This window comes from Anopheles merus, chromosome 3L, assembly GCF_017562075.2.
Source record: "Anopheles merus strain MAF chromosome 3L, AmerM5.1, whole genome shotgun sequence".
Taxonomy (NCBI): domain Eukaryota; kingdom Metazoa; phylum Arthropoda; class Insecta; order Diptera; family Culicidae; genus Anopheles; species Anopheles merus.
In genome coordinates this window covers 2,171,241-2,187,960 of record NC_054085.1, presented here as the reverse complement: position 1 = coordinate 2,187,960, position 16,720 = coordinate 2,171,241, and the positions used below count along the sequence as shown (strand labels likewise).

The window sequence follows — 16,720 nt, the reverse complement described above, 5'->3', positions numbered from 1 at the left end:
TAGCTTGGTGAGCGGAAGGTTGCTGTCCCTAATTGGTGCTGTTAATGATGGTTTTACTAGTTTCACAATTTCTCACACTCGAACTGAACCATGTGGCGGCCTTGCACGAGTTGTTCACCTTACAATGTAGCACTTGTTGTGGTGGCCCTCGTTAGAAAAAATAAGAAATAGTTGTGGCTAGTTTTATTGCGAGCACATCAGCACGAATGTTGGCAGATTGCGTGCAAGAACGTACTTGTATTGATTCTTTGGATTACTACGCGTTTGTTGGTACTGCTTGAGGATTGCTTCATTTGGATCCTCGATTCATCTGGAGCGCTCGAAGAAACGGGAACTTTACGGTTATAGCAGCAACAGATCCATCACCAATCATATGGTCGTTTCCCATATAGTTTAGACGCTTATGTGCAGCTGAAGCATATCCCGGTGGTCATGGATGATTGCTTAAGTAGTGGCGTATGCGAATTCTAGAAGGAAAAAAAAACATGCAAAGAGAACACCACAATCATGCCTTCGCTGATGGTCGTCAATGGAGCATGAAAGAATTCGTTACATTCGACTGGTCCGCGGTGCAAAGAGATCGGAACAGTAACGGAAAGGCAACGGCCAGAGTAGGAAGAAACAATAGGAAAACATTCTCGGCTGGGGTGTTTTTTTGAAAGCTGTATATGACCAATCACGATGCCTTCTTTTAGGTAGGCAACCTTGCGTTTGTTTGGAGACAATATATTTTCACCACCGCCAGTCACTCTCATAGCGGCAAAACGATAATCTTATCAACGTTTCGTTGCGTTCTATTTCCGCAGCGAAACTGTGTAGATTTAGTGATGAAGGTCATTTCTGGAAAAGAAATGAATTCCACACATGACAAAACCGTTTATCGCTCTGTTCGGCTAGGGATTTCGCTTGACCCGGCGGTGCGCGCAGTGCGCGGAGAATCATAACTGAAAGTAAATGGATTCCGCTCCTGATGTAAAAAAGCTGTATTTGTGGTTGTGTTGTGGCCGCTTCCGCTCGTAATTGTCCGTGTCCATAATCGCGATGTACGTCGGGTTTCGGCTGGGCGACGAATGATGATACTTGGGCCGTTCCCCTCACATCAGTGCTAATTTCAGCCCACTTACGTCATGCGTAACCAATGTTAATACTAATACTATCGCTAGGTCGGTATTACTTACTGTAAACGCAGGTTCGCGCATGGTACATATGCTCTTGTCATTGAGTTTAGGTATTCGTATATGAAAAGATTGGAGACAAGTCAGCTAGAACATCATTTCGGGCAAGTTGGTGTATGAGCTAGCGCTGAATAAAATGTACCTTTGTTATACAAAGAAGTTGAAAGACAAAAACAGAATGAATCTTTTTTTAAACACCAATTCTACGACGGGTTTCGAAACAAAGAGAAATGAAGGCTAGCCTTTAGATTCATGGTTGGTTCACTTTGAGCGTTTATAAAGATTTCGTTTCGTTTGCTGGAGATAAAGTACGAAATAATAGACAATGCCAAAGGGAAGAACGTTCCATTTTAACGTCACCGAGGAAAAAACGCTCTAAAATTTACTTCAGATTGAATGTAAGAAGATTTTCCCCGTGTAGGTGTAAAAGGGGCAAGAATATGTTATTGCTCGCACTAAAACACCCACCTGCTGGTGCGCCATATACTACATCACCTTACGACACTGTCTTCTATCGCGATGGGCAAAGTTGTCGGTTTGCTGCTTGTAGGGGCTGACTGCGCGCTGGCAAAAAAAATCGTAGCTTCGCTTTGGACAGCAGATTATGCACATATATTCATTTGGAAAAACAGATTATCTTCATTTTATTGCAAATATGTTAAAAAGAGGTTCGTGTGGATACATATGTACAGTTACAGCCGAGTACGCATATCAACAGGTGTAGAAGCAATCATACAAAGATATAAAAAAAATGCTACAATACTGTTTTACTTTTCTTCTCTTCAAAATTGTTCATAAATAGCAAAATGAAATAAAATTTTCAAAGTAGTTAATGCTTCAAATATTTCTGCCTTTCCAAATCATGCAATCTGTTCGAAATACATTCGAAGGCTTCACTCTGAAAGTAAGTTCCAGTACAGTATAGTGTACACTATCACATCCGCAACGCCCTTGTCCAGTTGGCCAGTATTCCGGGAGCTAACGAAATTTAAGCTTGAAAGCAATTTCCTACCAATGCCGTTGGCTGACCCATTTCCTTGGCGCATACAAAATCACAGTAGTTCGGGTTTTCTGGTGCGGCAACTGCCAACTCGCGTAACTAGACCATGGTGTAAAGGTGTGTTAAACATGCGGTAAAACAATTGCATCGCTAATCGCTACAGCTACTACGAACTAGCTGTGTAACATGAAAAAAAGCCCCAAAACATCCGATAAAACATACTGTGTATATACCACCACAGTACGCGTGACGTAGATACACACTAATACGGGGAGGATGCCTGGCCTGGCGGTGCGATAAAAATACGCTCCTTTGCATGGGCCGTGGGCATTTGGAGCTATACCCTGTCTGCCTGGTCTGTTTATCTTGAAAATACCTGTTATCTTTAGCAGGGATGGTTTTGTTGTTGGTCATACAGAGCTCACCTAAGTACAACTTCTCGCACGCACAGTCCAGTGGGCGAATTTGCACAAGTTACGGACCGCTATTCTCCCATCTGTAGACTTCTGAACGCCGATGATCAATTCTGTCGATGATGATTCCTATTGCATTTGCTCATTTGCCAGACTTTCTGCTCTGGTTCAAATTCTCACATCGTTTTTCCTCCTGCGCTGGCTAGTTTTCCAGAAGTTGGCAATCCGCTATTGATTCTACCGCTATATTTGTTCATACGAGGCGGTTATTCGTGCATTGTACGGTGCACGCACATGTATGGAGCTTGTTCAAATTGGCCTTCAACGTTTCACTTGCACTAAATTAGCTCAATTAGCTCCTGAGTTGGTAGTTTTTTGACGTGGAGAACGTGCTGAGCCGTTCACGCCCGTGTCGTGACTTTGAGTTTATTAGTCAAAGGTTTAAATTCTTTTTGAAACCACGTACACAATGAACCCTGACACTTGTGTTTGTGTTGTACTGAAATGGAAGTATAATAACTAGAAACAAAATTAGGAAAGCTCATTGGGCTTCATGAAGAAGAATAATACCCTTTTGCTCTGTACGATTGTATTGAAAATCAAACAAGTTTGTTTTAAATGAATCTAACTACAAAGTTATAGCATGAATTATTTCGCTGTAAAACGATTCAATTGAGAAACAACAATTGGGAGTAACATTCAACGCACACACTCCATAGGAAATCTTACAGAGCCAATCGAAAAAATTATGTAGAAATAAACCTGATCGCTCGAAATGATTAAATAACAATCCTTTCCACTGGTACCGCTACAGTGATCGTATTGAAATTTCAACTGATGGTACTCAATCGATCCTTCCTTGCATACCATACAATCGATGGGTGTCAATTTGCACACCTTTCCTTTCGAACAATTATTTCGGGGGTGCAAAAAACAGCGATTCAATGATGGGTGTTTAGTTCGCTGGTAAAACACTATTCGTCTGAAGGTAACAATACAAGTAACAACAGTGAAAAAGGGAGGAAGGAAATAGAGGGTGAAGGGAAGCCATCCTAGACACTCTCTGTAATGAAATGATCTGGTCGTGGTTGAAATTCAAGCTTAGCAACATCCGGCAGATTGATTCGACTTGCGCTGTAAATGCACACCACTGCTGACACAAATCGCTCATGCAGAGCACTAATTGAGGTGTTAGTCGAAAATCGTCCAAAATTGCAAGAGTTTTCGCGTGCGTTTTACTCGACGAGTAGGATATTCACGGTCTCGAAAGGTGTGGAATAAAAGGGTATACTTGAAGAAAAAACTGTCTGTTTGTTTGTGTAGTGCCGGGAGAGGTTTTATGGTGTGGAAAGTTTGGAAAATATTTCGATTCAGGTCGACCCTAACAGCACGGAACAGGCGTGTTTCTGTTTCATTAGGCTTATTACTTTTGACTATAAGTATTTGAAGGTCGCTTGAAGTTTAGACAATGACAATTTACGACCAATAAGCTGATTGGTTCAAGCTCATAGAACTATGTAGCCTTGCGGAGTGCCTTCACCGTTGTGCACTGATGTATATCTTTACTACGACCTACTGAACATTCTTTCAATTAGTGCTACTCGCTAAACGCGGCCAGAAAATAGTGATAATCATAGGTAGTGAATTATATTTAACAACAAGTTTTGACGACACCTTAACCTGAATTTTAGAATAACATTTGGCGCATTCATACATCCAAATTCATCTAGTAAGATCTTTAACGTATTAACGCTGAACAAACTGTGAAGATCAAGCAAGTAAAGATCTGAAAAGAATATAACGTCCATCGCTTTTCCACACGTTTGTCAGATATTAAAGGTAGTATTAGTTTTACCCGGAAAACGGTCTTCAGTCCTTTGATTAAGTAATGGTCAGATCACATCTAATGGGATTAGTAGCTCATTTGCTCATTTGCTGCATATATCCAACAGGGAACCTGTTAAACATAGCGGAGCGGGACACTTTGATGTTATGTCGAGGTTCATGGTGAAAGAGAAATCCTTACCTCTCGAGTAGAGTAATTTCAACGCTTCGGTGGGAGTATCGAGCTGCAGCCTGGTTGGTTCGTTTTGAGAGACTTTGCTATACTTTCGGAAACACATTGTGCAGCGATCAATCACACCTCAGGTTAGGTTTATGTAATGGTTTTCTTCTCAGCTGCTGCTGTAGCCTCCCTGTCTGCGAACGCGACTCAGGTTCGGTGTAATGTAAAGGGTTTTAATGGTGCATTGGGTTAGTGTAACAAACAGCAGAAGACTAGCAAGCAATACACTATGCAAGACGGTGGCACGGAAGTTGTTGCGCCTTTGGTCACAAAACGTTAGGTAACGGTCTGCACAACGCCTAAAATCATGGATGATGCAAAAGTGTAGCTCGTCGGTTGGGATCTACTCTTGATTGCAGCATTATGTGCATAGGCTTAGCATCGGAAGATGAATTGAGTATCATTGTACCCAAAGTGTCTGATAATGTCGCTAATGAATGTCATCGTTCGTCTTCTTGATTTGATGTAGCTTTGTTTAAAAGGTAGCGCAAGGTAATATAGTTCCCATTGAAGTTTTTTTTTTTATCATGAAAATATGCAAATATCTGGAAGTATATTTGGGCAACCCATAGTTTTTTATGTTAGTGTAATTTTCTTAAGGTAGTGTAAGTTAAATGTTGGTAGATTTTCTCTAATTCTGCAAACATTACTTTGCGAACTTTTAAGCACTACCATTTCAGCATTATTGTTAAAAAAACAGCATAAAGAAGCTAGTATATCTCACGACCTTAACGGAAGCAGATGGTTTTGGTTGGGCTTTTGTGTTTATTTCTTCGTTATGATTACCAACTTGAGACGGTCACAGTCGACAACATGGGACTGGCTGATGTCACAATCATCGGCGAATGTTTCAAGCGCTTGTTATGATACTGCATGCTTAGTTTGTACGCGCTGTGGTGAAAAAAAAGGAATGTTTTTTTAAGTCCGTCGGTCGTCGTTGTCATCACTGTCGTCTATTTATGTATGCTGTTTGATGCGCGGCACCAGTGATTTTTTTTTTCCTTGTGGAATCTAAGCTTTTGCATTAATTCAGCGATGTTGTTGCATAAAAGTGTGACGGTTGCAGGGAATTCAGTTTATACCATATACATTGTCACCTAATTCGTGGACTAAAAACGCATGTTGCATTAATCTGGCGTAGAAGAATGTCAAAACAGATGCATTTGTAAGGGCGTGTGTTTCTCAACTCACCGTGTGGTGAACGAGCAAACCAAACAGGGATTTAATTTTAGTTTCGGTTGCGTTCATCTCTGTCGCATCTTAGACGTTTGATGTGCATAATCTAGTGTTGGCCGTTCCGGTCCGAACCTAGTAAAAAAGTTCCGTTCTTTATGTAGGCCGTTCCGTTCCGATCCTTTATAAAAAATCGTTCCGTTCCGTTCATTCCGTTCTTTCCGTTCATTCCGTTCCGTTCCGTTCATTCCGTTCATTCCGTTCATTCCGTTCATTCCGTTCCGTTCCGTTCCGTTCATTTCGTTCTTTCCGTTCATTCCGTTCCGTTCAATTCGTTCTTTCCGTTCACTCCGTTCCGGTCTTTGCCGTTTCAATATTGTTAGCAAGGTGCTATCGTTCGTGCGTTCCGTTCTTTGAAAAAACCGGCTTTGTCCGGCTGTTGCTTGCTGCATGCAAGATAACTGTTCACTCTTTCTCGCACACAGTATGTGTTGCCTGTGCACTCTCCAATGCTTACAGGAATATTCATAGCACTTCGTCGCGTATCGTTTATAAAAATCGTGATAAGCGAAACCAAAAATGGTGTTGCATTTGGTATTATGGTGCAATTTGTAACATCTATTATACTTTTTGTTATAATTTAGCTTATCTTAACTAGACAAATAATATTTATTAAATTTAAATCTGTACTCATATGGCAGAACGGGTTGGAAAAGATGTATTTATGTTTTATGCCACGATATCCACATTCTGTTCCATTCGACAACCGTTTGAGTGCCGTGATGTTGTAAACGATTTATGTGAAAAAAAAAAAACTATTTGTTTTAAATAGTAAGTGAAATTCAAATAATGAGTCAATCTCGTGATACAATCGTCAACTCGTACCACTCAATAACATCGGCATGGGTAAAAGCCTCGAATGGATCGTGCCCCCATACACTGGGATGATTATCCTGCTATGGGCATTTAAGTTACTGATAGCCAAGCTTATTAGTGGTACAGGAAGGCTTTCGCCGAAAATGGTCGTCGCATCTGATAAGTTAAAAAAAATACTAGATAATAAATGCATGCATTACATCCCCCCCCCCCCCCCCCCCGATGACAGTTTGGCTTCTAAGCTGTGGGTCGGTACTTTTGCACCCCAGGTTCACGTTCCGTTCTTTTTGAAAAATGAACTAGTTCCGTTCCGTTCCTTTTTTTTAACGAAATTCCCAACACTAGCATAATCTAAGGCGACGATCGGACAATCTTAACAGTTGGTGAAGGTTTTATCTTGTACGTTAATCTTAAAAGATAAATAAAAAACTTAAGGAAATAGATCCCAATAACAAATAATAGGCATTGGATGGTCGAAATAACACGCGATAAAGTACATCAGAAACTGGGAGCGAACATGGGGGTAGCCTATTATGCGCTAATGAATTGTTATGTCTGAATAGCAGGTAATCTTCTTTTCTCTTCCTATATGCATGGCGTATGACGCTTTATAAACACGGCAATACGGCAATAGGCAATTTTGATCACTCTACTACATTGTTTGATTATGCTCAACATCTTCATGTATGAGCTGTCATTTAATTGGCATAAAGATGTATTTTCACGTTTAGCATATGTTTTCAACTGTGCAAACTGTTTTGTGTTCTAACCGACAAGGTTGCTGTTCAAAACTAGCCTCCTTCCGCTTGATCTTCTTGAAAACCAATGTCGACCTTGGTTATTTGTTTTGTAAATGGTTGAAGATAGCTTGGAGGAAGAAGTTTTAGAGCTGCTTTCAAACTTGTTATTGTTTGGTGTGCATTTGTGGTGGTTTCTGCAAACTGTTTTTCCCACCCATGGTATGGTATTCGACCGTATGTTTAGAGTAAACTAGACGATCGTTTCTCGGCATTCGGCTTCGACTAGCGTACTGGTACGATCATGCACTACCGACAAACGCCTACAGTTTCCGGTGCAATCAAAAGACCAGTTTATAATCACACCAGCGCGAGGGCAACACAGAAATAACAATTCGCATAGCAGATGATGTTGGTAATAGTGGTGTTGGTAGTAAGTAAGCGGCCCTCTTGCTTTCGTATGTTGTCTATCTTTACATCTCCTGCATGCCAAAGCATAGCATAGACTGTTTATTTTACTTTTTCAACTTTCGAGTAGCAACAGCAGCTGCAAATTTTCCTTTCGTTTATCGCTGAACCGTTCGCTGTGTTCCAGTGTGACGAATGTGTTGGAAGGAACAACGGTCTCGCGCTGTTCGTTCGTGTGGTTGAATTGGTGCTTCGTGCAAAAATATTGAAGGAAGGAGGTTGCACCAGCACAATTGCGTCGTGTGCGCTGCACCATTTGCATAACAAACTTTGCGTAAGTTCCAATTCAATTGACCTCAAGAAAAATGCGCACTCGTACTGGTGGCTCATCTACTGGCATTAAGAGTGTCGATAATTTTTTCGATTTGAATTAATTGCAATTAATGCTTACCATTCTCGATGCAATTTGATCTCTACAGTTGACAGTGTGCTTCAACTCAACTCAATGATTTAGCAGACTTTCACTTTGTTGAATGATGCATAGTTTGTGTAGTAAATATAATTACTTTTATAGAGTCATATCTCCTCATGAGAAGTATATTGATCGTTGCATATATTAGTGCTCAGCTGGAAGCATTACAAATGTGTTTTTTTTATAAAGACAAATATTAAACTAAGCCTAGTATCATCTTCTTCAAGTAAGGATCACTAAAGAACTACTTTTAGGTAAGGCACACATTCGACGATCGCCGGTCAGCTTCGACAGCGAAATGTGTGTCCACTGCGCACTTAAGTGAAACATATTGGTTTAATAGATTTGACATTGATAAATGATAGATAGGGCACACTGCAAACAGGGCAATGTGGAATGTCTCATTCGCAGTGTGTACAAAATGCGTCATTAAAAAAACGTTGTTTGAATCGAATGACTGTGGTGAGTGTGTGACTTTCTTCATTTTGAAAATGTTTTTTTTCTCAAGGGCCGATGGCCGCGGGAAATAGTGAGCGGCAGAAGAGCGAGAATTGCAAACATACGTTGATTCACGATGCAGCCGTGCAGCCGCAATCATCGTTTGCAAGTCGTTCAATTTTCTTGCAAACAGAGTTACTTCATTTTCTTTCGATTTCTCGTCGCGTTTTACAAAATAAACATAAAAAACGCCCAGAAAAGACGATAGAAAATCTTTCGACACGTGCCACTAGGCTAATTGTTTGAGGTGAAGTGATGTACGAACTCCGTTCATGTTTCGGTGTGGGAAGGAATGTGAATGTGTTTTTGTGACCTGCTATTGGGCCGAGTAGAGTCGACCAAAAGCACTTCCTTGTAGTGTGGCTCTACTTGTCGGACAATGTGATCGCAGCGGCAAACAAAGGGGGTGCCTATGTCAACGTGAACCCAGAATGGCAAGAGCCGCTGGTTCCTCTGGGCATTATTGATGGTTGAATCGAGTATCTATACAGACGTGTAAGGGAAACATGGAAATGTTATTCCTTTCGTTGAAGCATCCAGCATGCACGCTCCCGACAACGTGATGTAATGCAAAGATCTACAGTGGCCATAGTTCGGTATCTTTCGGGCCAGCACAGCCGAGCACAGCCGTGGTGTCATTGTTCTTCGATCCAGTTTCCATCCAGTTTGGTCCAAAAACGTACCTCGAACAAATTTCAGCTTTAGCTGAAACTGCAGCTCTAAACCATGACGAAAAGCAGAAGAAACACGGCGAAGCAACGTACGATCAAAGAGAGATTTATTATTCATGAAACTCTGCGCGTCGAAGTTTTCCCCTGCTCTTGGGTATACGAAGGTGAAGGGTATCGAAGGTGTGGAACCTTCACTGCAATGTTACCACCATTCCGAGCTCGAGTTGATCGTGTTGAACGCAATAGTTTACTTAACGGAAATTGAACCAACTGTATATGATCGAGTTGAAAACAGCAAAACGGGTCGCCGGTACGGCACCTAAGGTATGGTGCTGTAGTCAGTGGCCTAGTCAGTGAGTAGGCAAATGTTTCCGGCATTTCTGCTATTGAATTTAGGCAGATGCAACAAGTTTGAGGAATGATACAACAAAACAGCAAGTGAAAGCAGAACAAATCACTGATATGGTATGGTGGCGTTCAACGTACGCTAGTGATATTTCGATAAAAGATGTTATTAATCGTAATTTTCATCTTACATGCGAATGTTTAGTACATGACGATTGCTGAAAAATACAACAAAAAAGCATTAAGCTGCAAAAGTAATGTTTATTGCTACCGTTAGACAGAAGCCAAGGGTTACTTATGAATATAAAGAAAAAAACTTGTACTTTTGTTATCGCATTAATGCGCAAAGTCTACTAGAGGCATAACAACAAATACTGCTACTATTCTTAAAATGTTTTAAATGCTACTACATATGTCTATCTGATTATTACAAATCTGATTATAATAAAATAATTTGGAATGAACATTTAAAGCATTTTAAAACATATAAGGCATTTTAAAAGAGAAATTCGTTGTCGTAACGAAGTATGTCTTTGAAGACCAGAGAGATCCTGAAATGATGTGACTTAAGATGAGCTGTAGATTTAGCTGCGAAACATTAATGAAGAAAACAAAACCAAAAATAACCATCAGGATGACGAAGCTGCAATGCTGCTCTAACCTATCTTTCATCACCGTTGATTTGAGTAATCTAATCCAAATTCAATCATCTTGTTTCCGATCGAGAACTAAACATGATGATTGAACTCGTGTGGTTTAAGGAAAAAATTTCAATTATATTTGTCTGTCATATACATACATGAAGGTCACTACAACATAGGGTATTTTATGCATAGTTTTTAATGTTTCATTTTATGATTAATTATACCATAATTTGATACTTAAGTTTAGTAGAATTTGAGGATTGGAATCTACCGAATAGAAAAAAAAAGATTATCCAATTGGGAAAATATCCGGTTGTAGATCACCAAGCAGTCGTTATCCGTTATCTGTGCGTGTAGTAACTACTCCCCCACTAAACGCTGAACATTGTTATTCAATGCTACGGCGACGGTAGCCTTTTCTGCATAACTGTAGCCGATTGCACGGACACACAGCCCCAAGTAGTAAATTGATTTTCCATTCAAGAAAACGACGAGCGACGGTACGGTCGTTGTCATGGTGGAGTTTGTTTAGTAGCTCGACAAAGGTTTTTGTGCGTCTACTTCGCATTTGGTGGTTTGGTTGCTCGACGATTATGGTAACTGTTTATGCGAGCGGAACGAATGAAACATTTCATGGTACGGTTGTCTTTTGGGGTAGAATTTACAAAAAAAAGCCAAGAGTGTGTTTTTTAGAAGCGGAGCACTTGTTGGGATATAATAGATTATTTAATATTGTGTAAGGGAATTTTTGTAGACAAAATAAGAGAATATCTATAGTTATTATTTACAAATGAATGTTTTAGTGATACGGCAGCAGAGCCTATTTTTGGCCATTTTCATTTATGCTTAATGTTTAAGATTTTGAAAATTGGCATTGAAATAAAGAACTTTTGAATGATATTTTTTTAATATTACCAATATTTCTCCTCAAAATATTTAAAATATCATATATGTAATAGTACTTCTTCTTCTTTTTGGTGCGCAACGTACCGTATTTGGTCTAGAGCTACCTATACTACTAATGAGCTTGGTTATCAGTGACTTATTGATTACCCATAGCAGGAGAATCAGTCCTACGACACGGTGCATACGGGGCTTGAACCCATCACACGCATGTTGTTAGGTCGTACGAGTTAACTAATGTACCACGACCCAAAAGATGATACTTTGGATCTGAAAAAAACTGAGATGCTGTTTTTTTACATTTCTTATACATTTCTTACATACTATATTCATAGCTTAATGCGTTCCAATGAATACACGCTACGCTACTTACAAAACATGAATCAATTATTGAATCAATGACAATTTGCCGAAGAAAGAATGCAAGAGTATTTTTAAAAGATGTAGGATTAAAATATGTTCCATTAAAATGCATAAAAGGAATCAAACAAATAAAAATCTTTCTGGCCTATCACTATGGCATCACAGTTTGAGAAAACAGGAGGTGTTCGTAAAACAGATTTGAAAGTTCGTTAACCCAGTTTTTGTCTGCACAGTGGAGAGCAACGGATGTCAAGTGAATGTTGATTTATCACCAAAATTGTTTCCGATAAAGTGAAACTAAACATGACAGTGGATAGAAATGGAAGTATCAGACAGCCTATGGTATGATGGAGTACCATTAGTAATCTTTTCCGAGCAATCCATTTTATGTGTAATTTAGAGTTGAATTAAGGTCCAATGGTTCGTAAATTTTATTGGCGTGAGCTGCACACGTCTTCATTTTTTCAAGTACATCATAAAGAAGCCAAAGTCAAGACCAATGTGCTATGAACTTGTGCTTTGATTGAATTTGTAAAGTTGCATTCAATTATTTTAAGACGAAAATAGTTCGTATATTTGTGGTTTGATCTTGTTGGAATTATTGGAATCTTGGAGACCTTGCTAGTGATCTGCAGACAGAATTACGTCTATAAGTAAATCAACAACACTATCAGCTGAAATTGGGAATTTTAGTGATCGCAATTGGTTAAAGTGAAAAAAAAAAAGAAATTAATCATGATTGTAATATTTTCTTCGAACAGTGTTTTACAATTAGGATCGTAAGTGCCAATGTTCAATGTAATTGATTAGAATAGTGCAATTAGTGGTTGCGTTAGTGAAAACGGTGAAAAAGGCACATGAAGCCTTGGCCAGTGATTGTCCCGTGTAAATAATGACCGATTGCTGCCACCAGCCCAATGAATTGGCACCGACTTAGTGACAAACTTTCACCGCTCAAAATGATGACCACGACGAAGAAAGTCGACTACCTGTCGTCGACACCGACATCGGCCACGACGCCCTCCTCGACCAGCCAACCGGACAGTCTGGATCTAGACTACGATATGTGGCAGGGTCAGTTTGAGTTCGTTGGTCCCACAGTGCCGATCAATGCTGCAAATGGTAACTGCGGCAGCAGCAGTAGCACCGGCAGCATCGGCATCACGTCGCTCGACAAGCAGTCGCGCACGTCCTCATCTAGTCTGGAAGATTTACGCTTAAACGGGTACATCCCACCCGATCAGCCGGTGCTGATCGACGAGGAAACGTTCCTCAGCCTGCACCCAAATGACTTCCCTTCGTCCGGGCCGCAGTCGGGATTTTTCCTGGACGATTACGGTAACTCAAACCAAAACGGAAATGCTCTCGAGGCTTACCAGCTGAACAACAACAGCATTACAGCGAACGGTAATGTGAGCGGAGGTATACTCAACATCAAAATGCTCAATAACAAAACGAACAACCTCATCAGCTCGGTTACGATCGAGGAGAAAAACGCCAAAAACAACTTGATCAACAACAATCTGAAGCTGATCAACGATAATCCAGAGCTCAGCAATAAGTATATTTTAAAGTCGAGCAACAGTAGCAGTAAAATGAGCGATCTAATCAAGACCGACCTATGTGATAATTTAAACGAACAAGTAAGTAATATCAAAAAGCATTATTGCGTAAAGTGGTAGGATACAAGGCACGGGGACAAGAAAGATGTCATTTTTTGCGATATTTTTGGCAACCAGTCCATCCCGAATACCTCGTCTTGTATGACGTCTCGCAAAAATAACCTTTTTGCGAATATTTTTTTATGTAGCTATTCTGGTACAGTGTGGTAGGTGTAAGGTCTATAACCCTCAGAAAAATAGGTCTATGACATTGCGTAGATCTATCGGCACATGATTCATCTTTTTTTTAACTACCCCAGCATTTATGTTCAGTGGTGTGGTGTGAGTGTTCTGAATGGATTCGCTATAACAATGCTATTGTTTTTGTTACAAATTGCAGCTCGAAATACTACAACGGCAAGTCACCAATCTGGCAGACACCCAGAGCAATGTGGACGATCGCACGAGTAGAACGAAAACGGAATATGCCGTCCTTCAAGCGCGTTATCATATGCTGGAGGAGCAGCTGAGAGAGGTAAGTGACACAAATGATAATTCATACATATGATGTTATAAGTCATCATCTACTATATATTATTGCAATTGTGTAGTTTCTGTGTGTTGAGTCATGGTAAGGCTGTTTTTCGTCGTTAGAACTATCATGAAGTTTGACACTGGGTTTATTGATGTGTTTTTTTACCTGGAACTCTTCAGGATTTGTTTCAAAGATTTTGACTATTTATGCCACTAAGTTTGCCACTGATCTATTCATCACTTAAGTCCTACTTAAACAACATGCGTAATGAATATGACGCTGTGCAAGCGCAACAAGAAAATGGAAAAATTTCATCGCACATTCGTACATTTGCTGCAAAGAAACATAATTTTTGGGAAAACTGAACACGATCCATATTAATTATGCTTTTTTTATCATAACAGATTTGAGTTTATAACGTTTGAGCATAACGTACACTTACACAATAAGTCGTTGATTGCTTAATCTAAAATCTTTTGCGGCATGTTGGTTTAATTAAAATTCATACAAAAAAAACTGTAAACCAACATCAAATTATGTGCTGCAGAAACTGACGAAGCCGTAATATAGGCATCCAAAGGCACACAGGAAGGAATGGAATGATCGTAATGGGTAAAAGAAAAGCTAACTGCCCATCAAGGAAAATTAAATAAAGGTATAGATTACCAATTCACTGCTCAGACCCTTTTTGGGCAATGGCAGAAGCGCATAGGCAAGGCATGAACGATATTATCGCAGGTGAGGCTTACTGAAAGTAACAAAAAGGGTTGGAAAAGAAGAAGGGTGAAATTTAATTGAATATTCATAGTTGGTTGTGCAAGATTCGTTGATCGTGTATGGCCGAACCGCACCATATTATGCTGCTAGTGCTTCTGTTACGATTGTATGTCCAGTGATTGTGCTGATACAAGCTGAAGTTCATTGACATAGAGAGGGGATGTATTTTTAACATAAATCATTCCGTCACACAGGTAATTGCCGAAGTAACAATCAAATTGAACCACAGTTTGATACTCACGGCTTACATTCTATTGCTAACTACGCACGTTCTCGGTAATTTGCGCAGAGAACCTACCACACCAGTGTGTATGTGTGTGAGTGTTGTTGTTGATTCGATTCGATTAATGTTTGTGTCGCATGAATGGTCATACTTCGATTGGCCGGAAACGGATGGCCCCACCCAATGTGGGGGGCATTGCCATTCATCCGGTGGTGGAGAGATCGGACGTTGGCATTTGCATTGTAAAACTCTTGTTATTTATTTGTTTACTAATGTTTTCTTGTTGTTATTTTTATTTTCAGACTGAATTGCGGGCGGAAGAACGATTGGCTGAAGAACAAAAGCGTCACAGGGAGTTGCTGGCCCGCGTCGAGCGGGAGGCAAAATTGCAGAATGAAAACTGTCAGATCCGGATACGGACGATGGAGATGGAGGTAACCAGCTTGCGCGAGGAGATCCAACGATTGCGCCTGCAAAGTGACAAACAGGCGGCCGATCTGCATGCGACGGAAGAGAAGCTGGAGAAAGCTCGGGATTCGCTGATGATCTCGCAGCAGGATCTGGCGGAAGCAAGGGCAGAGGAGAAAAAGTGAGTTTATGTTGCAATTGATTTTCGTGCGTCATACTGACACTGTGCGAATGATAATATGTTTCCGGTTTTTATGTTGTTGTTGCTGATAACTGCATTTACTTGTACTTGTAGGCATAGAGCCGAGAAGCAAGCGGCAGAAGAACTGATGGTAGAGCTTGGCAAGGAATGTGAACGGCTGCGTTCTGAGCGTGGGCCCGCACTGCCAACAACATCGCCCGAGTCGCTGCGACTGGAGGAATTGCATCAGGAAATGGACGAATTGCGCCAGAAGAACAAGTCACTGGAGGAAGCGAACGAAGAGCTTCAGGCTATGATGTTGACCCGTAGCATTGAGGAAGGACGTAATCTGCTGAACGGGACCTCGAACAGTTTGGCCCAAGAGCTAGAAGCCATGAGCCAAAATCAGGTAAAAACGACGTTTCGGAACGAGACAACACAACAGTGTGTTCGATTCGAGTGGCTTTTGCGGACGGGAAAAGAAAGCGTTTGCTTTTCTACTACGTCTAGGATGGTTAGGGTGTTGTTGCATTATCGTGCCTGTATGTTGTTCCATCACGTTACGTCTTGACCCTTATCACTAGAGCTTAACTTAGTTTAGATTTCACCGCAACACTGTAGGGTGATGTTGCGTCATGCGCCGCTATCCTCCTACTTGATGTTGATATCCGTCCACCGGAACCGAATATCCGTCTGTTGAGCGTCGTCGGTCGGGTCCACACACTTGTCCACTTGTTTGTTTATCTCAATTGTGTCACGCTTCTGTATCTTCTTCTTTTCGCCCCCTTTCACAGGATACCGTTGATTCGACCACTTTAGCGTCATTAACACAGGTTAGTTTGACGGTACTGATGGCGTATAGTCTTTGTTTGCTCCTCTGCTCCAAATCATGTTTCGCGATCGAAACGATCGGCTTCTAATCATACTTATCTTCTGGGGATACTGTTTTTTTTTCTTCGATGTTTCTTTTTTGTACTACCCACAAACAAACTAACATCTTTGTGCAGTAGCTTTGGGTTGGGTGAGGTAATATGGTTTGCGGAATTAACATTACTCAAAAAATTACTTTGGTTGAATAATGTTGTACGGTGGTGCATCTGTCCGTAAAAAATCCCCCTAAGAGACACTTTGTAAAGTATTAATTTAGTTTTATTCAACGTAAGTCGTTAACATTTGAACGTTTCCTTGTTCTATCTTGTCATAACTTCCAAATACTATTACTGTTCCGATAATTGACGAATCTTTACCTACG

The 16,720-nt window shown here is 40.5% G+C and overlaps 1 protein-coding gene across 41 annotated transcripts in view; it reads left to right on the top strand.

Annotated features, from left to right (window-relative positions):
- Positions 1–16,720, top strand: part of LOC121598389 (rab11 family-interacting protein 4B) — a 49,208-nt gene that overhangs the window by 30,560 nt on the left and 1,928 nt on the right. For 30 of the 41 annotated variants that reach the window (XM_041925151.1, XM_041925143.1, XM_041925148.1 and 27 more), the window contains 4 exons: positions 13,745–13,879; positions 15,182–15,468; positions 15,583–15,877; positions 16,263–16,301. In XM_041925151.1, the coding sequence (XP_041781085.1) occupies positions 13,745–13,879; positions 15,182–15,468; positions 15,583–15,877; positions 16,263–16,301 (756 nt within the window). Of the gene's footprint in view, positions 1–12,504; positions 13,387–13,744; positions 13,880–15,181; positions 15,469–15,582; positions 15,878–16,262; positions 16,302–16,720 lie in introns of all 41 variants that reach the window. The other 11 variants (XM_041925130.1, XM_041925127.1, XM_041925128.1 and 8 more) reach the window with 3 other exon arrangements.